Source organism: Camelus bactrianus, chromosome 27, assembly GCF_048773025.1.
Source record: "Camelus bactrianus isolate YW-2024 breed Bactrian camel chromosome 27, ASM4877302v1, whole genome shotgun sequence".
Lineage (NCBI taxonomy): Eukaryota > Metazoa > Chordata > Mammalia > Artiodactyla > Camelidae > Camelus > Camelus bactrianus.
In genome coordinates, this window is record NC_133565.1 from 33,208,987 (window position 1) to 33,231,521 (window position 22,535).

The 22,535-nt window shown below is 54.3% G+C and overlaps 1 protein-coding gene across 3 annotated transcripts in view; it reads right to left on the reverse strand.

Moving 5' to 3' along the window:
- Positions 1-22,535, reverse strand: part of CCDC33 (coiled-coil domain containing 33) — a 107,307-nt gene that overhangs the window by 30,135 nt on the left and 54,637 nt on the right. For all 3 annotated transcript variants that reach the window (XM_074354059.1, XM_074354058.1, XM_074354057.1), the window contains exon 12: positions 11,320-11,514. In XM_074354059.1, the coding sequence (XP_074210160.1) occupies positions 11,320-11,514 (195 nt within the window). The remainder of the gene's footprint in view (positions 1-11,319; positions 11,515-22,535) is intronic.

Here is a 22,535-nt window from a genome sequence, read left to right on the forward strand (position 1 = left end):
GACGGGTCAGATGTAGGTCCCTATCCCTGGAGCTCACGGACCTTGTCTCTGCCTCTCTGGCCCCATCTAGGTTCACCTTAAGAGCCTGTTATGTCCTCTGCCCCCAGCCCGGTGGCTGGACCCTTTCTGACTGGTGCACCCCTCCTGCCTCCATCCCAGCCCTGCGTTGCTGGGAACCGTACTCCACTTCTGCCAGGCTCCAGGCTCACCCCACAGCTTCACAGTGTTTCTACTTTCAAACTCCCTGGTGATGCTTCTGGAAATCCATGTCACACTCTGCCTTTGGAGCCACAAGGCAGTAGGTCCCTTCAGATCCCCTTTTCACCCGGCTGGAGACCGACCGCTTTGCCTTCACTAGTCACCCTTCCCAGCCCTGGAAATCCTCCTGGGCCCTGGCCCTCACAGATGCAGGCAGCAAAGATGGGAGGGTCTTCCCTGGGTTGGGGTGTTCCCATTGCCTGGGGGCTTCCTCTGCACCCAGCCTTTCGAGATCCCGTGCCCCTGTCTACATCAGGCCCAGGGTTCAGTCTCAGAATGCAAATCCTGATTAGCCAGACCTTCTTCCCCAAGCACATCTCCAGTCCTGCTTCAGGACCAGTCCCCTCACACTTTTTATTTGTTTGCCCTCACACTTTTAAGGTCCAGGACCCAAGCCCCTCCTGCTGAGATGGCAGTAATATCACGCACTTTGTAGAGGACTTGGGGAGGCCTGGGATGGGTAGGGCAGAGACCCACACACAGTGCAGGAATGGATTCCCCAAGGGAGTGGCTGATGGTTGTCTGAAATGAGGATCTCAGAGCATCTGAGAGAGATGGAATCTGGTCTCCTCCCTGCTCCCCGCAAACTCTCCTACACTGTCCTCCTCACCTCCTGCTATGAATGATAAGGCACCAGAGGCCCTTGACAGCTCACAGAACCCTTTCCAGGCACCATGGGCTTTTTGCAGTCAGCCTGTGGGGTAAGTGTTACCACTGTCCCCATTTCACAGCTGAAAAGACTGAGTTTCCTATAGGTGCTGGCTGGGAGCTGAGTGGGAAGCAAACTTCCCATCCCTGACCCAGACCTGTCTTCTCCCCTGGGTCATGTGGTGGCTTAGGAAGGGGTATTTTATGCATCTGTGGACCCATTTACTGAACTCCTACTGTGTGCCAGGCCCCAAGAGTGGAGGCGGGGCAGGGGATATAAGGCAGAGAAAGCAGAGGCGCAAAGGCCTGGTGCTCTGGGCAAGTACCATCAGGGTTGGATGTGGGTAGACTATTCTGGGCTGGGGCACAGGCTTCAGAGGTCACAGGGGCCATCAGGCTGAGGGGCTCGTGCTGCAGGTGAGGGAACCATGGAAGGGTTTAGGGCAGGGACAACACATCTGGTGGCTGTGTCTTAGGGTGGAGGGGTTCACGTGGGCAAGAGGGTTCCATCTGGACTGTAGACTCCCAGATCCTGAGCCAGCTTCCCGAGGGAGCCCCTCTGGCACTCCAAAGGAGTCCCACCTCTTAAAGAAGGTGGGAGGGAGGGGGCCTTCATCTTGGCCTCTACAAGTCTCTCCCCTACTGGCAAAACAGAGCTCAGAGTGGGCTCCCCACCCAGCCAGAGGAGGGCGTGAGAGATGCCTCCAGCTTCCCAAAGCAGGCCTCTGAGGGGGTCCAGCCGCCAGGCCCTCGCCCTTGCTGGCCCTTCCACGTCCCTGAGCCACTATCCAGTCATCCCCTGGGCCCGCCGCACAGAGGCCGATTTGCATATCTGAGAGCAGAAAAAACTGCCGCAGAAGCTTAGAGCCGTCAGGGCTGCCGAGTCCCCTTTTGTCTGTTTGAGTAAGAGCTGGCTAGAGGCTGAAGGATAATTAGTCCCCTGTGGGCAACGCTGTCGCCCCCCCACCTTGAAGATTTAAAGGCACAGCCCACCTATTCAACCCGCTTCTTACCCACAGTTCCCTCTGGCGTCTCAGCCCTTCTCCCGCCCATCCGCTCAGTCCTGGCTGCGCTGAGGAGGGGGTGTCTGCCACTGGAGGAGCGATGAATGGGCGTTTTATCTGATTAAACTGGGAGTGAACTGGCCCTTCTCTATTATCTCTGGACCTGATTGGATATTTAACACCAAATGTGTGTGTGTGTGTGTGTGTGTGTGTGCATGTGCACGCGCGCACGTAAGCACATGGACTGAGCTTTTCTCGTCCACATCAGGAGGAAACTGGATTGTACTCAAAAGCATTTACTCTAAGCTCAGGAGTCCACCCGAATAGAGTCACTGAGCTGGGGGAGGGACAGTTCTGCCCTTGGCCCTGAACAAGAAGGGCCCCATCCTGGGCCCTATGTGTAGAGGGCTGTCACCCTCCCCTTGGGGTGAGGAGTTGGTGGGGCCAGGGGATGTGCCCATTCAGAGCCTGAGCACCCTTCTAGACCACACCCTGGTGCCGGGGGTCCCGGAGTCCCCTCCTGCTTCCAGGGCCTGTCCTCCTGAAGGTAATGGTGTACCCTTACACAGGCAAAAGGTTTCATGTGGTCACTGGGTCATTAGGTTGTGGTAGTGAAACTGAGCTGGGTAAGAAGGAAAGGGGACATCTCCTGGGGGAGATGGGGGTACCAAGGGCAGAGGGGTGGGAGCTCCTCTCCCCATGTCACCAGAATCCATTGTGGAATCTGAGAATTCTCAGGTTGTTTCTAAGATGTATTTGTCAAGGTAGAAGAGTAAAATGTATTTTGGGCTACACATTGATTTAGAACTTTTCATTATTTGGGGCGTAGGTAATATGGTGTGTAGGCCTCCACAAGTACCCTCAAAGATTTGGGGGCCCTGCTGCCACAGAGCTCTGTTTGGGTGTTTACTGGAAATTGAGGCAGCCCCCTCACCCAGACAGGCTGGGGAGATGGTGAGTCACAGTCTCCGGGCTCTTGACTTCTGTCACAATGCTTGGCCAAGGCGGCTGCGGGAGCAGGCACCGGGCTGAGGCCTCAGACCTGTGGTGGACCAGTGAATGCTCTCCCTCAGTCTTGCCCGGGGCCCTGGGAGGGTTACTGAGCTACCAGCAGTTTCCCCAACTGCAAAATGGGGATGATCATTGTACGTCCATCAGATTGGTGTAAGGATAAAACAAGATTATGACAAAGTTCTGGGAGAAGAGTAAGAGCTCATTAAAGCTATAATCAGTACTGTTAAAAGGAGGGCTGAGCCAGCAGTTTGCAGAAGGGATGGGCCCCATTTCCCAGGTTAGCAAATCTCTCCCAGCCACCCCTGGTTCTGTAGTCCTCTCCCACCCTCACCAAACGATGATCTGAGCCCTCAGCAATTTATGGACTCATCATGGCTTTATTTACAGAGAGAGATGCACTCCTGCCCCACCCACCCACCGTTTAAACAAGGAACTGAGCTGGACAGTGGCCCAGGGCGCCACCAGCCACCTGGCGAAAGACCAGAGTCAGGAGGCTGTCCTCCCTCCGCTTGCCTTGTTTGCCAGGACGAAAGAGGAAATCATGCAGACCAGGCCCTCACTCCACAGAGGGGGAGGCTGAGACCCAGAGACGGAAGGGGGTCAGCCAGGGTGAGTCCCCAAGTTAGTGGCGGAATAGAAGCTAAAAGCCTGGTCTCTGGATGCCCCTCCCATCCAGTGGTCTCCCCCAGCAGTGAATTTTCTCTCCTCCTGAGCAGGGGGCTCTGCCTCAGTGGGCCTCTCATCCACACCTTCTTGGAGCCCAATCTTTGGCTGCTTGGGGCTAGACCCTAACTTGGATAATCCAATATTCCATCCACCCCCTCAGTCCTCTCCTCCTCACCCCTAAGACCTTCTCATCCCTCAGAGGAGGAAGGTATTCTCCCATTTTACAGGCAAGGAAACTGAAGTCCAGAGAGCGAAGGGACTAGCCTGAGGGCCCCAAAGTGCCTCTTGGTGAGACTGCAGGCCAGAGTCCCGCCTGGGAGACACAGAGATACACACAAACACACAGGTAATCTCCACTCAGGAGATGCCTCTTGCAGGAACAAGTTCACCCACCTACACTTGTACCAGCAAATGAAGGATCTAGCACGGTTTTCACACTAACAACCATTGACAACAGTGCCATCTGTGGACCCCACTTGACATTCTGTATACGTGTGTCCTGACGGGGGTGGGGCGGGCTTAGGTACACTCCCCTCTGTGCTCCCACACTCCCCCGAGCAGGCGCACCTCAGTCTGGGCCACAGCCTCCTGCTGTGTGAGTGTGTCTCTCCCGCTGAACGGGGGTGGGGTGGGGGTGGGGGTGGGGGTGGGGGGGTGGGGGGGTGGCTCCCGAGGACAGGGACGTTTGTAGGGAGTTATCTTCATGTTACTGTAGCTAAGCCTGGAGACAAGCTTCTGGAGAGGAATCAGAGAGAAGGCCTGGGGGAGCTGTGCCGCCCACTACGTCCTCCCTCCTTCTCCAAAGGCCCCACGAATGCATTGACTACTAAGAAGCCTCCTGCAAAGCAGACAGCCCTTCACAGTTTCCAGGGCACTGCCATCCGCTCTTGTGTTAATCCTCTCAAAAACCTCAAAAGAGTATTCCCTCTTCTTAACTGAGGAAGAGGTCCAGAGAGGTGGAGTGATTCATCCAAGGTCACACAGCTCCTGAGTGGTGGAGACAGGACTCAAACCTCCTATGGCTGCACAGATAAGCAGATGGGTCTGCAGGGGGAGATAACAGGGCTTGGCACGTAGTAGATGCTCAGAAAGCTGCTCGAATGAATGAATGAATGAATGAACAAGTGAGTACATGTGCCTGACTACGGAGTCAACAGGGAAGGGGACAGGATCAGGGTGTGTGGGGGTGGGGGAGCACTTGGCATTTTTGCTCCCTGTGCTCACAGGCCCCCTTCTTGGCTCCTCAAGCACTGCCCAGACTTGGGGCGCAGCTCTCTCCCCTTCCCAGTCCCGGGGGCCGCACCCCTTTCGCACCCGCCTCCCCAGGCTGGCTCACTTCCTTTGGCCTCTGCAGGCCCCTCCCCAGTTAGCCTGGGGGCTTTCGCCCTGGAAGTGTGCCTCCCATCTCCAGATCTGCCCCTGACATCTGTGAGGACCAGGACAAGGGCATAAATGGAGGCTCTCAGCAGGTGACCACCCTCCCCGCTAAACAGCCATCCTTTGGGCCTAGGAGCATCCCTTTCAGATCCCTGAAAGCATCCAACCCGAGGGAGGATGGACTTTGGGAAGAGGCCTGCTCTGTCCTCAGAAGCAGGTCCAATTCCATTTGAGCAGGGAATTCTGGGGTTTTGGATACCCAAACAGCGGTCTAGATTGGGCTCTAGGGAGCATTTACCTGGCCCCATGGATCCCTTGCTCTGGGGAGAGATGAGGCTGGAGGAGGCCCAGAAAGGGCCCTCTAAATCATCTGAAGATGGTATTCCTCGCTCATCCTGTCCAACACCCTGTTCCATGGGCCCTGGGCCAACTTGCCCCTCTGGCCAAATTGGTCAGAAAAACAAGCCCACTTCGGTGGCTAGTGGCTTTCCCGGCTGGTCAGCACCAGGCTCGCCACCGACTCCAAGGACCCAGAGGGGTGGGAGATGGTGGGGTGGCAAGTAAGCCCACAAGTGAGAGTATGTGGAGTCGGGGAGGGGGAGCTGGCCGGCAGGGGGCCGCGCGCACACACACACACCAAGACAATAAATCGACAAACACTTAATCTCTCTGCAAATTGAAACGGAGCTGTAAATATCTGCTGCATCCCGGCAGCTGAGTTATGAGCCTCGTTTATTAATCTCTTTAGTCCCAGGTGATGGATGGAGGAGAATGGCCCACCGGGGAGATTCCAGGGATGAGGGGAAGGAGAAGTGGGTCAGGGGTCTGGGAACGGCCCTTCTGGAGAAGGGGTCAGAGCAGGGAGGCCTGAGGGATTTGTGCTCCCCCACCTCCTTTTATTCTCCATCTCAAAAAGCCTCGTCAACACAGTGACTATTAATAAGCCTCCTGCAAAGTGGACAGCCCTTTACAGTTTCCAATGCACTGTCATGCACTGTTTTGGTAATCCTCCCCACAGCCTCAAGAGGTGGGGGTGGGGATATTTCCTCTACTTAATAATGAGGAGACAGCCCAGAGAGGTGGAGTGATTTATCCAAGGTCACACAGCTCTTTGAGTGGCTGCACAGATGAAAGGAGGGGGGAAGGGGTCTGCAGGGGGAGATAACAGAGATTTGCATAGAATGGGATCTTTATTTCTTCCTTTCCATCTTTCTCCCCACCCTCCCTTCCTCAAATCCTTGGCGCTGTGTTGTGTGTGTGTGTGTGTGTGTGTGTGTGTGTGTGTGTGTGTGTGTGTGTTTGTCTATCTCTCTCTCCCTCTCTCTCTCTCTCTCTCTGTCTGTGTCTCTCTCTGTAGGAACTGGAGGAGGAAGAGAAGGACCGAGCTGGGAGAGGAAGAGGAGGGGAGCTGGTGAGGGCTCTCAGCCAAGCCCAGGAGCTGTGACTGTTGCACCCTCACAAGATTTATTTTTAGAACGCCCCGGAACGCCAGCACACAGGGCTCACCACTTGGGGGCTGCACGAGTGCAGGGGAGGAGCTAAGGAGGCTGGAGCCCCAGAGGACACTTCCTGCCTGCAGTAGTGGGGCTTGGGACCTGGTGCCTGTATGTCTTTAGATGGGCCTGGAGGCCAGGTGGACAGAACAGGGATGCTTATGGCGTGACAGAGACAGAAGACTGAGCTGGCACATGGGGCTACAAGCACTGGGCAGTGGAGTCGGGACTACTGAGAAGCAGGTGTTGGAGCAGGAGGGACAGTGGGGTGACAGTGATGTTTCGAGAATACACCTGGTGGCCTGTAGGGGGCACTGAGTCAGGGGCATCTGATACGAGGCTGTCGAAGTGGGCACTAGAGGGCTGTGCTTTCTTTGTCTCCGTCTCTGTTTCTCCTGTATTTTCTCTGCCCCTTGTGGTCCATAGGATCTGGGTGGGGCGCAGACTCTCATGTCCCGGGAAATCTGCCTCCCAGGCTGGGTTCTGTGTCACTCTAGCTTATAGGGGCCAACTCCAGGCTCCTGGGCTTTGTGATGCCATCACCCTGGGCTGGTGTTTCTGCTATTAGGTGCCACTGCCATAAGTAGTGTCCATACCCCAGAGACCATGCTGGCAGCTGCCTCCTGCTCAGGACCTATCACTGGCCGCCAGGGGGTGCCTGGGGAGCCGAGGCTGGGCCCCCGGCCTCTCAGCTTCACTAGTCTGCAGACCTCATCCTGGGCGGGGGCCTGGGGGCAGGACCAAGGCTCCAGTCACAGCCCAGGAGCCCAGGGGACTTTGGAACATCTGTTCCAACCTCCTTTGCTGACAGAGGAGGGACTGGGGCCCAGAAAAGGGGAGTTCAAGGTCACTTCAAGGAGGTGGTAAGAGCGATGTGAGTGCAGGGGACAGTGCGGAGCTGGGCTGACAGGCAGAGGGTGTGTGCCCGGTGGCTGTGGGGTGCGGAGGGGGTGGAGGGTGCAGCCACCTTGAAAGGAGCAGGGCTGGGGCAGGGGAGGGCCCATGTCAGTACCCCAGCCCAACTTGTCTGGGACTATCTCAAGTTTAGCACTGCAAGTCCCAAGCCCTGGAACCCCTTGGTCTGGGGCAAAAAGGGATGGTTGGTCACTGTAGGGCCATGCCAGGCAGACTCTCAGGACCAGGCTCATAGGTGTCTCTGCCACACTGCCAGCCCTTTCTGAAGGCCCCTCGCCTGTTCCATTTGACCCTGAGAGGCAGGTGAGGCATGGTAAGCAGCTCTCCTGTATTACAGATGGAAAAATCAAGGCTCAGGGACACACAGTGCTCCACACCACCCTGGGAAGGCACGGCAGAGCCGGCACCCCTCCGCCTGGCTGGGAGGGAAGCAGCCCCTGGGCTGAGGGACTGCCTTCCTGTCACCTGCGTCCCCACCTCTGCTACTGTGTGACTAGGGAGGAGCCACAGCTTCTCTGGCCTTCCTTCCTCTCCTCACCTTTGAAATGGGTCCCTTTTCCTTGAGGAAATGGTGTCCAGGGGAACTGAAGTCAACCTACTAGGTTAAATGGGGTGGGAGTTGCTGGGGAAGGGGACACAAAGAAACGGAGGGATCAAGGGATCATTCTTGAGTTCAACAGACTCAAGAGGGGGCGAGAAACAAAAGTGTTGTGCTCAGAGCAGGGTGGGCATGTGGGGACCAGGAAGGGTAGAGATGAAGGGAGGGGGTCAGGCTTTCAAACAGAGAATGAAAGAAATGAGTTATTCCAGTGTGGTGAGGTTGGAAAAACTCCACTGAATCTTTAAACAACCCTTGTCAATTATTCATCTGCTGGTACGAGAGCCCTCTGGTCTGCCACAAATCTCCTCTGAGCAGTGAAGGAAAGGGGGAGGGAGGAAACGGGGTGTTGGGGGGGCACGGGAGGGAGAGAGAGGAGGACATACATTACGGTGCACCTACTCTGTCACCCCCTGCCTGCCGGGGGACTCCCAGAGCGCAAGGCCTTGGCCTTGGCCTTGTCCCACCCCCTAGCCTCCACCCCCTGCACAGCTGGGCACAGAGCTGGGTACTGGCAGGGGTGGGGAGTTCTGGTTCCTGGTTGTTGGAGGAACTGCAGATGGAGCTGCTGGGGAACAAGAATTCCATCAATGGCAGGGGCTTTATAAGCCCCTGTGAAGGAGCCGGGCCCGTCTGGAGGCTGCACAGAGCCTCTCATCTCACTGGCTCTCTGGTGTCAGAAGACATTGCCTGGTTCAGCATGAGGTGGGTTCAGGGCATCTAGAGGGTGAACAGGGAACACCCACAAGTGCTGAGTGTCTGGAGAGTTACTATGTTTGGGAAGGCTCTTAACATCTCACTCTTCACCCTCACTTAAAAGCCCACTTCTTCCAGAAAAGACTCTCTGGGCTACGCAGAAGGCGGGCGGAGGCTTCCTCTAGCTCTGCCCGGGTCCTACACTTGACCCAAGATCACACCCACGGGACGCTGACCCCGCCGGGCCCACTCAGGACTGGAGTTTTACACCGCATTGACAGAGTGGCACTTCAAAGGCCTGTGTCAAAGCCAGGTGCCCCAGATGAAGGGAGCCCGAGATGGCACTCCAGGAAGGAGGCGGATCCAAGGGCGCACTATGCGGAAGGCGCCCCCAGGGGAAGCTGTGGGGGTGGGGCGGGCAGGCCCCAGGGCAGCAGGGAGCAGCCGTGGCATCCTCTCCGCAGAGAGGGGACAGATTCTGCCTCCCCTCCACTCCCTTCTCTGTTCCCAGGGTGCTCCTTTCTCCAGAAGATGTTCAATCTCCTCTTAAGCCACAGTAGGCTCTGGAGGGAAGCAGCAGCAGACTTTTTCCCAGGGCTCTGGGGGGAGTGCTACCAGACCAGGTACAGACCGCGTGCTCCGGAATCAGGTGACACCGAGAGGCTCACAGCCTGATACAGCTGCTGAGAGCTGAGGGACGCACTTAATCGCCTGCTCACTGCACAACCACTGCCATGTCCTCGGGCCCACTGCCACACCCCCAGGCTCTGCTGCTCATGACCACTGCTTGGCTGCATGTCCAGGAGTCACACGCCTTGTGACGGTGCCACTGCTGCCCAGATGTGTTCCAGTGCCAGTCACATACCTTTCGCTGTTCTGAGACTCTATGTGAACGCCCCGTGCCCTGTGGCTGCCTCTTCCTGTGACGCAGTGCTGTGTGAGACGGTTTGAGCCTACTGCAATGCGACGGCATCCCACGGCCCCCTGACCGTGTCCTACAGCTCATCCCGGTGTCTCTCGGTCGCGGGAGCTTGCCCATTGCTATGTAATTTTGTTTGGTTGCTATGGAACAGTGACCCACTGCTACATGCTACCTGTGACTGTCATGGAGCTGTACGCCGTTGCTACCCACCCTCACTCTATTGCTTGTGACTGGGCTCTACTGGCTGCATGAATGCTTGCCTGGGACCCACCCTGGTCCTTCCGAGCTCTCATTAGGGAGTAGGAGCTGGAGCTGAGGCTTGGGTCTCCAAGGACTCAACTTGGGCAAAGTGTCAGAGGTGGGAATAACCAGCATGGTAAATCTGAGGACAGAGAGAGGAATGATGACTGGCTGGCCCCATCCCTGGGAGGGCCCCTAGAGCTGGAGGGGTGGGGGAAGTAGAGTGCCCCAAGCTCTCTGCAGGGCTGTGACCAAGGAGGGAACGCCTTTGCCTCTCTCTTTCCTTCCAGTGTGCTCTTCCCCTTCTTGGCACCTTCCTTTTTCCTCTCTTCCCTGGCCTTTCCAGCTCCTCCTGTCTCCCCTGCACCACCTCTGCTCAGAGGCACAGGAAGGGGCTGTCATGAGGCCAGGCTGTGGGAGCAGCAGGCATTGGTTTATTCATGATGCCTGAAGTCTCCAAAATCAGGTCTGAATCTTTATTTTTAACCCAACTGATGGCTGAGCCAGCAGGTCAGGCCTGAGAGCCGCTTTCCCAAAGGGCAGAGGTGTAGACAAAGACAGCTCGTGAGTGCTCGGGCACCGGCCAGGGAGGGCCCTGCTCAGGGTGGGCAGGGGTGCTCTACATGGGAGCACCCTGGGCACACCCAGCAGAGAGCACCCCTTCCTATTCGCCTGATAGGATATGTTCCAGGAAGGTGCAGAAGTGCCAGGGGAAGACACGAAGGCTGTCAGTGGAAAGAGGCAGGTCCTGGGAGGAGGAGGCCCAGGGCTTCCCTATGGGCTGGTGGCTTTGGCTTGGGCCTTTTTTCAGGATCTTCCTGAGCAGCGTTCCCCATGGGATCCGCTGTGGAAGAAGGGAGGAAGCCACACATGAATTCACCCGTGGTTACTGGGGCAAGACCTCACCTGGGGGCTTGGATCAGACTGTCTTTCTGGTGGCTTGTCCCGGAGCTTTCTGCATCAAGGGGCTAGGACTCGGCACTGAGCCCTCACCAAGTTAAGGCACTACCTCAGCCGCCTTCACCATCCCTTTACCAGCATCCGGTCAACTGGCTTCAGGAAGCCATACCAACTCCCATGATCAAGGGCACAGACTCTGTGACCAAAGACAGTGTCCTCTTTACTTTGAGCCCCAATTTCCTCTTTTGCAAGTTGAAACTAATCTCTCAGGGGGCATCCCATCACCTAGAGGACACGCTCCCACAGAAGTTCTGAGCTGACAACTACTTGAGTCAGAGGAATCTGGTCTTACAAGTGTTGCAGGGGTTTGTTTTGAAAGAAATCACATGGGAGTTCATTCAAAAAGTGAAGAAACTCTGTAAAACGAAGAATCCACACTTTCCTCCAGTTTAGGGTGACTCACATAAGAGTGTGCCTAAAGGGAGAGTTTACTCGCCAGCCAAGGAATGAACCGGCCCACAGGTGGCAGGCAAGCCCCCTCCCCATGCCCCATCCCTGTCCCGGGCGGCAGGGTGGGGAGACGCTCACCGTTTCATGGGACATCTTGGGCAGCTGAGGCTCTTCCTCTGCTTCCTGAGAGGTGGGTGTGCTGGAGCCAATCGTGGAGCTCACCGCGGCCTTGGACCAGGACTCACGGATGGTGCCCAGCTTCTCATCTAAGATCTTGGGGTCCAGGATGGGCAGAGCCTTGCTGCTGTTTGGTGTCAAGAAGTTTTCCGGCCTCTGGGAAGAGAAAGTGCAGAGAAATTGCTCTGTACTCTTCTACCATCAGCGCGCCTTCTACACCCCCAAGCCTCTCCCCCTCGTGGCTTAGGAGGTCCAGCATGCCTGACCTCCCTCCCACCTGCCCCCCTTGCTCACTGCGCCCTAACCACACTGTCCTTGCCTTTCTTCCAACAAGCCAAGCTCTTTCCTGCCTCAGGACCTTTGCGACTTCTGTTCTCTCTGCCCAGAGAGCCTCAGGGCAGTCCCCTTCTCATCACTCAGGTCTCAGCCCAGATGTGATTGTCTCAGAGAGGCCCATACATCTAAAGTAATCCTTCCTCCAATATACTCTAGTCACATGATCTCATTTTATTGTGTTCACAGTAATTACCAGAAAATTCATTTTCAAAAAATGGGTTTACTTGTTTACTGCCTGCCTCCCTCCTCCAATCCCCACACTAGAATATAAGTTACCTGTAAGCAGGGACCTTGTTTACCCCAGAGTCTGCCTCATAGTAGGTGCTCAAGACATGTTTGTTTAAAAAGTAAGTTAACTATGCCATTCACGACTCCCAAACTGGGTGCAGTAACAATGGGTGCGATCATCTCCAGTGCCTTTGGCACCCTTGGCTGTGCAGGCTTGCTTTCCATTCCATCTCCTTCATCACCTTCTCACCCACCAAACAGAGTCTCTTCTCTCTCTACCCTGATGGGCCTCTTTCTCCTTCCTTCTTCTTCTTCCTGCTCTCTTCTTCCACGCCTAACTTGACTGCTGCGCTCATCTCTGCTTGTTCAGAATTCAACCCTCCTTAGACACCAGCCCCTCCAGGAAGCCTTGATGGCCTCCACCCACACTTGCTTAAAGTTTTTCTGGGTTCTTCCGTTCTAGCAGCTGACTCTCTCTGCTCTCACACTGTCCTCCAATTGCAGGTTTATTTTGCCAGTTTTTCTGACAAAACGTCAGTTCCTCAGGCTTAGGGACATGTTGTATACTCCTTTTAGGGAGAGGTTTCTTGAAAGCTCTGTTGGAAATCCATAGTTAGCCCCCAAAGGCTAACTTCATTGTTCAAAGAATCATGCAGTCTCAAGTTTGTAGGAACCTCAAAGGTGACCTGCTTCCGCCCAACATCGGCTGTTGGAATCCTGTCTTGGCCACACAGCAGACAAATACTCCGCTGTCTAGAGTGTTGTTCCAGAAGCAAGTGGAACAAGGGGCACAGCGCCAACCAGGATAGATGCCTGAATGTCTGACCCTGAACAAACAGAGTGAGAATGAGTGCAGGTGGCCCTCTCTTTAAGTGGCTGCTCTATATGAAAATCCACACATATGAACCAGATGAACCGGACCAAGACCTTTTGCTTTACCTCTAGGACCTTTTAAATAACTGCCCTCTAAAAATAAAACCTGGTGTGCAGAAATTCAGTAACATTCATTACTTCTTTTCAGGCTTGCATCGACAGATTAAGGGACAGTCATACAAGTACAGAAGTATCCAGTCCAGTCTGGGCATCGTCCCCCCGCCCCCCACCAACAAATGGGTGCTAGGAGACAGCAGCTATGTAAGGACTCTTGGAGTGGGCAGAGTAAAGCATTGGGTGACCCTGAAGTGGACTCTGGCACTGACTGCACCCCAAAACCAAGACTTCTGGGGCTGTTGTGTCCCTGGGCATTAGGCCTAGCTGTCTCTCTCACCTGCTCCTCTCAGTAACTTTGGTTCAGGGAGGGTAAAATTCATTCAGAGACCCCCCTACTGAACATAACCTCTGTGCAGCATCTGAGTCAGATGGTTTGGGGTTTCCTGGTTTTTGTGTGTTTTAGATGGGAAACAGCACCACAGCTGTCTCCTCCTCAGAGCAGCTGAGCGCCAGGTTGGCTGTAGCAGGAAACCTGCAGAATGCACACTGGATGGACGAGTGGGTAGACGGATGCAGGAGAGAGGGGAGGAAAGAAAAACCGCAGGGCAAAGACCAATGTCCCATTGACTAGGTGGCCCCTGGGGCTCGGGTGAGATGCTGATTCAGGACCTATAATGACATTTCTCATTTCCAGGCAGAAAGCCAATCGTGATGCCCTGGATTTCATAGACTGCCATCTAATCCAGTTAGGGGAGGAAGTAGACGTAATGAAATCAAGGGAGAGGTCTCAAGAGATGCCCCCATCAGTCTTGAAAGCAAGGACACTCTGCTGAGGGAGTCCCTTCCCCCACAGCCTGTCTCCCTGACATCCACCCTGTGTGGCCCCAGCATGAGCCAGGTCAGCTCAGTGACCCAGAGCTGACATTTAGTGGATCCCTGATCAGAGCTGGGCACACACCAGGTTCTACTTTTACATTGATTTTGAAATTTATTATGTATAATTCATTTAATTTCATCACAAAGATGTAAGAAAAATGAGACAGACCCCTTAGTCCAGACCAGCGCTTTTACCCTATCAGTCTCAGGTGGGCAGGGGTGGTGTTCCAAGGAGGGAAGGAAAGGTGGAAGACCTGTGGACTTCAGTCTATTCTGCCCATCCCACCCCCTCCTGACCCCCAGCTGCTCTTCCTGTAGCCCCTGCCAGACTCAGTGGTTCTGCTTTGCTCTGCCCTCTCCACGATTGGCCCTGGCCTATATTTGCCTCCACAGCTGCTTCATGCCAGTACTCCCCCCGCCCCACCCCTGCAGGTCTCCTGTCTACATTTCCAATTCCTGCCGCAATCAACTTTGCTTGGCCTGGGGGTTGGAGGTTAAGGCAGGTGAGTGACTTTTATAGAAAAATCCTTAAACTTTCACATAATACAGGCCCCTCATGGAAAGCCAGAGGCAATTTTTCTTGCCATGTGAGGTAAGGGGCCCCAGGAGGACCACAGTGCCTCATATGTGCTTAAATTCTCCCAAATAGTTCCCTTTCTCTAGGGTCAACATTGCCTGTCCAGACTCCTAAGCTTCAGTCTGCCCACCTTTTCAGGAAGGATTGTGCCCTTCCCTCCTTGCTCCTCATGGGAGGGGGAGCTTGTTGAAACTATAGGGAGGAACCAGGCTTCAGGTAGGGGTGGGTCAGGGTGGAGGATGGGAAAGGAGCAATGCTAAAATTCAGGTCCAGCATTGCCTTGCTCTCCAAAACCCCCTCCCCACTTTCCTCCAGGTTGGGGTGGAGGCTTCTGGTGGAGCCTACTTATTTGCTTTTCTATTTGGCAGGCTCAGCCCTGCTTGCAGAGGCAGCTTGGGGCTGACAAGTGGCCCTGGCTCTGTGGCTCCGTGGCTGCAGCACGTCCTGCTTCATTAGCGCTGTAATTGGAGACCTACTTTGAAAGCTCAAAGAGATGCACGGCAGTGCACTGACTCAGACTCGGTGCCCAGCCCACCACTCCTTGTGCTTCCGCAGCTGCCCCACACTACGTGAATGCATGATGCATCCTTCTCTGCCCTCGCTGTTGCCTGCAGAGGAGGGTCTGTTGAGACAGACCAGGCCAATAGCAAAACAGGCTTGAGGCTTCTTGGGTCACTTGGTTCCCCCTCCTTCCCTAACATCTTCTGCCTCCCTTCTACCCACTCCATCCCATAGATCCCCGATCATGCAAAATGCAACAGTTCCAGCCTGCCCTGGCAATTACAGACTAGCCTGGTTGCAGCCGCTGTCCTCGGTGCTGAAAGTGCCCGCCTTGTGGACTGCCAGCCGCTCGCCCCTCCCAGAGCCTTCTTGCTGGAGCACACAGGCTCTTAATTCAATTAGCTGGCCCTGAACCCTCCCCAGGGAGCCTGGAGCGGAAACTGACAAATTCTGTTTAACAAAGACATTTGTCCCCCGCCCCGCTGGCTTTGGGCTCTGCCCGCCTGTATCCTGCTCATTAGGTATCTAACAAAGTGCGTCCCAAGAAATCTGCTTCCAATCGCTAGTAATTCAGGAGGCCTGATGCAATTTTCTCCCTGATAAGGGTGTCTCGCCCGCTGGCAAGCGCTGTAATGAGCCCTGTGCTGTGGATCTCCGATCAGTCGCTGCTTTGTCATTTCCTGTGGCTGCAGTTGTAGGTTCTTATCTCTTCAGCTGAAGGCGAGGCTCAGACAAGGGGCCCCTCCAAGAGGACTTGCTGCCTCCCCTGCATATTGCAAGCCTCATTTATGAAATCCCGCGTGGTCTTGCAGCTGCAGTGAGGTCTGAAGCTCTGAGTCTGTCTGCTAGTCAAGAAGGGCCCAGGTGTTAATCCTCACTGGGGCCATGACTCATTCTCCAGAAAATGGTGTCAGAGGGTTAATCTAAAAGCAAGTTGTGAGGTCAAAGGAAGGGAGCCAGTGACAAAGAATTTTTAAAATTCTGGCAGGGATTTTAGTATTAAATAGAGCCCTGCCTATGGCTCAGTGGCTAGGCTATGGGCTCACTCTTGTTAGCCTGAAATTTGGTCTTTCTGCACTAATCTTTCCCTGTGGGTTCCCCTATTCACATCTAGAGAGACCTTTCCAAGGTATAGGTCAGATCACACCCTACTGCTGCTCAAAGACCTTCCTTAGCTTCTCATTACTCTATGACAAAGTATAAACCCTGTGTCCAGGCATCCAGGCCCTCCACAATCTATGCCCCATCTAACCCTTTAGTCTCACTGCCCACAACAGCCTCCTCATGTCTCGCGCTCTCCAGACACTGTCATGTCTCTGTGGCTTTGCATCTGTGGTTCCCTCTGCCAGAAGCACCCTTGCCTTGCAGATTTCCAAGCAGAGTGTAAACCATGCTTCTCTATGACTCTTCTGACTTTTGTACACTCACTGCACCCACGTCAACTAGAACTCTTGGCAGGATAGGTGGTGATGGTCTGTTGGGGTGCTTTACTACTTGGCACAGGTTAGGGATTTAATGAGTGGTTGATGCATTTGTGCTTGAATGACCTTGGCTGGACCAAGAGTGCACATGATTTGGCTGACAGGAGGTCTAGGCTGTGGTAGTCTGGCTCTGAGATGGGGAAGAACCCAAGAGCAGCCCCCACTGTCTGAGAAGTCTGGTCTGGAAGCTGCTGCCCTGTCTCACTTCCTCTCCCCCTCCACTTTCTTCAACCCACTAGCTATGCATTGGGCTCATGCAGAAAGCAGAGCAGGCCAGGGGAAGGCCCGAACGCCCAGCTCCTTAGTCATCCTTACATCCGGACTCAATCCACTCCATCCATGGCCAGGAGTCACAGGCTCACATCACATCACAGGACCACCCCGTGGTGGTCGGTGAGGCATTTGGGATGCGCCTGCAGTATAATTCTGGGTCTGGCTCTGCCCACACTGGCAGCACTCCGTCTGTGGCCTGGGAGCTCATGGGCCAAGAAACAGGTCTTCATGTTCCCTACCTCTGCCACAGCCTCCAGCTCAGGGCTCTGGCCTCTGGAGAGATGATTCTGTCTCTTCTCCATTTCTTCATTCCCTGGAAAATTGCTGTGAGACTAAATGTGGTGCTGGCGATGTTTATCTTCAGCACTTGACAAGGCCTCCTGACGTCCTTATGGATGTGAATCTGGTGGAGCAGCTGTCGTGAGGGGCGGGTGCCGAGTGATGGATTAGCAGGGCTCTGTCGATCCCCTCCCCCAGGAGCCCTGTCCTCATCTCTGACGAGTTCAGCATGTCTGTCAGCAACTTGGGTGAACAATAGTAAGTGCTGCCTTTACTGAGTGTCTGCGAGGCTGTGCTGGGCACTGACACACGCCCCCTCGTTCAATTTCCACTACATTCCTGGCTGCTTGGGATCACAACCATCTCCTATGGATGAGAAAAGTAAAACTCAGGGTGGCTAAGATCGAGTGGAAGATCCAGAATTCAAACCCAGATCTAAGGATGCACACTTTTTAGTGCAAACTGCAGCACTCACAGCGGCAAGACCACATCCACAGATGACCCAGAGCTTGAGGCGGGGGTGGAGGTGGGGCTGTGAATGTGACACATGATGAAATCATGCCCCAGAATGATCTCAAGCCCAGACAATAGGCTGAGATGAAGACGGTGAAATATCACAGGGAAGATAAGCCCTGCTTAAGTTCAAAATAGAGCAGCAGTGAAAAAACAAAACAAAACAAAACAAAATAGAGCAGCAGAGGTTCAAGGTGAAGACGAGCTGTCACACATGCTGCCTGACAGCAGCTCACATGCTAGGCTGGACTCCCAGGCTCTAAATGGACCCTCACAGCCTTGGTTAGTAATAAAATACAGCCAATGATAGACTTTGGCTGCATCAAAAGGGAGAATATGTTTGGAGAACAGGGTGACAGTCCTGCTCCACCCACTAGTGCTAATCTAGTTTCACAGTTTTGGGGAACACTTCGAGAGGAGACAACCAGGAGGATGAGAAGCCGAAACCCAGGGCAACAAAGAGCACACAGAGGAAGGAGAGCTGGTCAGGCTGGAGATGACATAGTGAGTTTGTAAACAACAACAGGGCTGGCACGGGCATGGGAGCTGACTTTTCTGGAGCCAGCCTCAGGAAGGAGAAGACAGGACTAGGGGAGGAAACTAGAGAGAGGCAAGAGGAAGGGCTTTACAAGCAAGCTGTACAGAGGCTACATAGGGCTTTCTGAGAGCTAACGAGCCCCTGTCATGAGAGGTGAGCAAGTAGAGTCTGTAAAATCTTGTGTATTGGACAGAGTGTCACATTCCCTCCCTGAGGTAGGCAGTACCAGAGGGAGTTGCATGATAGCCAAGAGACTACAGAGGGAGCAATATTTGTCCCCAAGGCATGCAACACTACTGGGAAAGGTTCAGGCACTGTGACTCAGGCATTGTGAAAAGCAGGCAGGAGCCTCTTATCGTGGGATGGTGAGCCCTGTCCCAATACTGAGCATCTGTGAGCCAAGGGCCAGGCTGGTCCTGGAAGAGCACAGGTTACCACTTCTCACCCACCTGTGCCCAGCTTCCTCTGGTTGTACGGGAAGATCTCTGAATTGGGCCTAGAATCTTAGCAGGTGGGGAAAGGAGTACCTGTGAGCTAGGGAGGGAGAGGCCTGTTCCTCTGCCTACTGCCATGTGGCCTGGGAGAATGAAGGTAGGGAAGGTAGAGGGCGTAGGGTGGGCTTGGGGGCCTGGGGTAGGGTAGGGAAGACAGGTAGGGATGTTGTGAGGTTGAAGGAGAGGAGAGGGTCTTTTTCTCTGGATTCATCATTGTCCATACAGTAGTGTTTCCAGAGCTGGAGTCTTGGGGTAGAACAGAACCCCTGGGAGGGTAGGAGCAGCAAGGAAGATGCTGGGCTTCCCTGGATGCGGGCCTTCTGGGCAGTTGGGCTTGGTGAGGAAATGGAGGCTAGCATGTGTTGAGGCTTCTCTGAGGACCAGCCCAGGGTTGTCATGTGTGGCTTTCCAAAAAATCCATAAAAATTCATCAAAAGCCAGCATGATCATCTGCCTGTCCCCTACTCTGCATTCCACACTTGCTGAACAGCCACTTGTACCCACTCTGGGCCGGTCTCCAGAGAGAGCTTTGTAAGTGGTTTGAATAAAAACACCAGGGCAGCCCTCTGTCATCAAAGACCCACCCACCTTCCCTGCGAGGGAAACAGGGAGGGGGAAGATGGGACTTCAGATGGGACTGTGGGAGCTGCCCCTTCCTTCAGTGGAGAGTAGCAGGTGTCACCTCCATTCCTCCAATGCCCCCTCCCAGTGCCAAATCCAAGAGAGCAGTGGGTTTTCAACCCTCTGGCATCTCTCAGGGCTGTGAATTAAGGAGGGGTGGCCACCCATCTGAGAGGCCCTACCTCTGCCTGGTGACCTGGAGCCCTGCCTAGGCAAGACTCTGGATCCCAAATTCCAGCCCCAAGAGGGGACCTTTTGCCAAACACCCAGATGGCAACATGGACTTGTCTCACCTCATGGAGAAGTACATTTCCAGACAAGGAGGCGGCAGCTGACACAGTGAGCACCTACTGTGTGTGTGCCAGGGTCCAGTCTACACAGTCAGCCTGGGAAACCTGGTCAGCTGCGAGCCTCACTTCAAAGAGGCTGTCTGCAAGCTGGAGGGCACCCAGGATGCTGTGGGATCTTGAAACCTGTTCATTAAAAGAGACAGACGGCTTAGCCTGGAGAAGCACTGACTCCCAGGGGACCAGATCGCACTCTTCAAAGAGAAGAGGCCAAGATCAGAGAGGGGATGGAGGAGACCAAAGGTTTATTCGTGCATGTACATGTGGAGTACCGCAGGCTCATGGACTCTCAGAGCCCAGTGGACCTCCAAGGTGAACCCCCACTGATCAAGCACTAAAGGGAAGTTTTCTAAGTATATGCAGGCGTCCATGCTTTTCTAGTTTTTGTGTATCTGTGTGTAGTTATACATGTACTCTACACAACAACTCCAACTTAAGGCAGATCACTCTAAGCACCATGTGTCCACAGAGAAGTCCCTTCAGAGGGAAAAAACTTAACCCATCACCAGCAGAACCTGCTTTAAGCACAACATCCCAAACCGGAGACCATTCCCTCTTGCCATTCACTGAGACCGCAGGCTTGGCGGGCTTCGTTGGCTAGTCTGGCTGCGGCACTGGATGGCTTGGGAGGAGGCTCGCTGGGGTTGCACCACAGCCCCAGAGGGCAGAGCCAGGAGCCTGGGGCAGCGGGAGGGCCCCTGGAGGCAGGGTGGGCTCAACGTGGGGTAAGGGTTTCTCTCAGCTGTAGCCACTGAGCCATGGGATGGGCTGCTTCTGGAGGTAGTGAGCCCCCTGACATGGCAGGGCAAAAGGAGGGGCTGGGATGACCACCCGTGGTGAATGTCAAGGAGATTCCTATCCAGGGTGGGCTGTTGAGAGACACCTCTGTGGTCTCTGCCTATATGGAAACTCCACAGTATTCTTGTTCCTAGAGCTCTGAGAATGGGTGACTGGAAGCAGTGGGTGTGGGGAGACTGTGCTCACCAAAATGTCAGCTAACCAGGATGGTCTGTGCCCAAACCTCCAAGACATGGCAGCTCTCAGGAAAGAGGCTGTGTCCTCAGGTGGTTGGTACCCAAATAGGACACGCATATTCGTTTGTCCTGAAGCATTGCCTCTCCGCAGCACAGCTGACCATGCACAAGGAGTTGCCCCTAAGATGGAGTTGTTAGCCAGGTGGATGAGGGCCCCTGAGAGGCATCATCATAAGCCCCCCTGCAGATAGAGTGTCCTCAGGACTCTCCAGGCTTCAGGAGGCAGCTCATGGAGCTTTGAGCAGTGTTTGATTCAAACAGTGGAAGACTCAGCGGTTCTTGTCCCAGGTCTGCCATGCCTTCCCACAGGCTGTAATGCAGAGATGAAGGCCAGGTACTTTCCACCAGAAATTGGTGGACAACACCTTAGGTGGAACAATGAGATGGAAGGAACCCTGTCTCTTTGTTGCAGCAGCTTGACTGGTAACCCTACTCAGATGGCACATCAAATCCGGAGAGCCTGTCGGAGCAGTCCCCATCACACCACCCCACCTGGGTTTCATCAGGCCTTGTATCATGAGCTGTTATTTGCTCATGAATTGATGTGCTCATTGTCCGGTCCACACTCCCTGCTCTCTAAGAATGCAAGCTTTATGAAGACAGGGCCCTTTTCTCTTCGTCAGCGTAAGACCCTAAACCCCAGCGAAGACCTGCAGTTGCTCGGAGAACAGTGGTGGTATTACAGTGACGGCAACGGCGAGGAAAGGGGCCAGGGACACGCCCTTTAGACTTAGCTGCAGCGTCATCTGATCTGCTCATCAACACTCTCCCACCGTCCCTTAGGGAGGAGGATGCCAAAGGGGCTCAGACACTGGCAGAGAGCCCCGTCTGTGCCAAAGGAGGGTGAATTCAAGGCAGATGGGCTCCACGGCTGCTGGCCCCTCCCTCTGCTCACTGCAATCTGCAAGGGCAGCCGAATTCTAGTCCTCATCAAATACACGTGGATAAAAGAATGAAAGAACGGGTACCATGGCTGCAAGAACCTTATATCAAGTCCATCCACATTAGCTCTTCATACTCAGACCCCCAAACTGGACTTCAAGATTCTAGAATCAAAGCGAGTCAGTTATTGGCCAATTCTCAAATAGTTTCACCAAGAAACAGTTTAACCACAAAAAGATTTTGCTTCCGTGAGTGCCAGCGGGAGTGTGAAAACGTGTGTGTGTCAGTTTGCACGTGTGTGTGAGAATGTATATATGCATTAAATGTGTGCACTCTTGCAGACGGGGTTGAGCGTGTGTGTGTGGCTGTCGGTGCATATGTGCTTGTCCATGTGTGGGTACCCGCGATCATGTGAGAGTGTGGACGTGAAGAACTAACTGTGTGCATGAATCCTTGGCTGCAGAATTTGAATTTCCTCTAGTACTATTTTCCTGGCACACACCCAATCTTGATCTCCTTTCTTTTCCTTTCTTCTCAGAAATCCATTACTGAAAGGTTTTTTTAACCGCCTCCATGGGGAGGGGACTGGGGGAAGGGGAAGCTAAAATCGCAAGGCCCAGATCAAAACACTCTGCAGCTAAATGAATTCGGCAGCATTTTCCCGCATGACTTGGAGGGATAATTTAGTGAGGCCGCCAGCTGGAAGGAAAGGGATTAATTCTGCACTTAGCACAGCTCCAGTGAATAATTCATCATTGAGACCTTTGTGCCCAGCCCCTGGGCAACTGGGGAAGTGTCCTGCCCACCTGCCTGTTGCCTGCCTGGGTCCCTCAGCGCCCTGACCAGTGACACTTGACGCTTTCAGTTCTCAGGACACACGTGCCCCAGTGAAGGGGCAGGGGGAGGTGAGGGAGTGGCCACTGGCAGACTCTAGACCCTGAGAAGATTTGTGGAGGGTTGAGCTCCAATCTGGAACATCTGGGACATTTTTCTCCAAGGACCCTGCTTCCCCTTTCTTGGGGTCTTTTGCTGCTTCTGTGTCCTCCTCTCTCAGTAACTTCTCCATCCTGTGCCTGGTTTGGTGGTGATGGTGGCGGGGTGGGAGGTGTCGACATCAGGTTATACCTAGCAAACTCTCACCAAGAATCAGACAACTCCCTAGAGGGCAATGCAGAACATTCCACACCAGGGGGTGCTAATGGAAGGTTTTAAGTATTCACCAGAGGCCTTGTGGGGAGACACTTGTGGGCTGGTACCTTCCCAGATA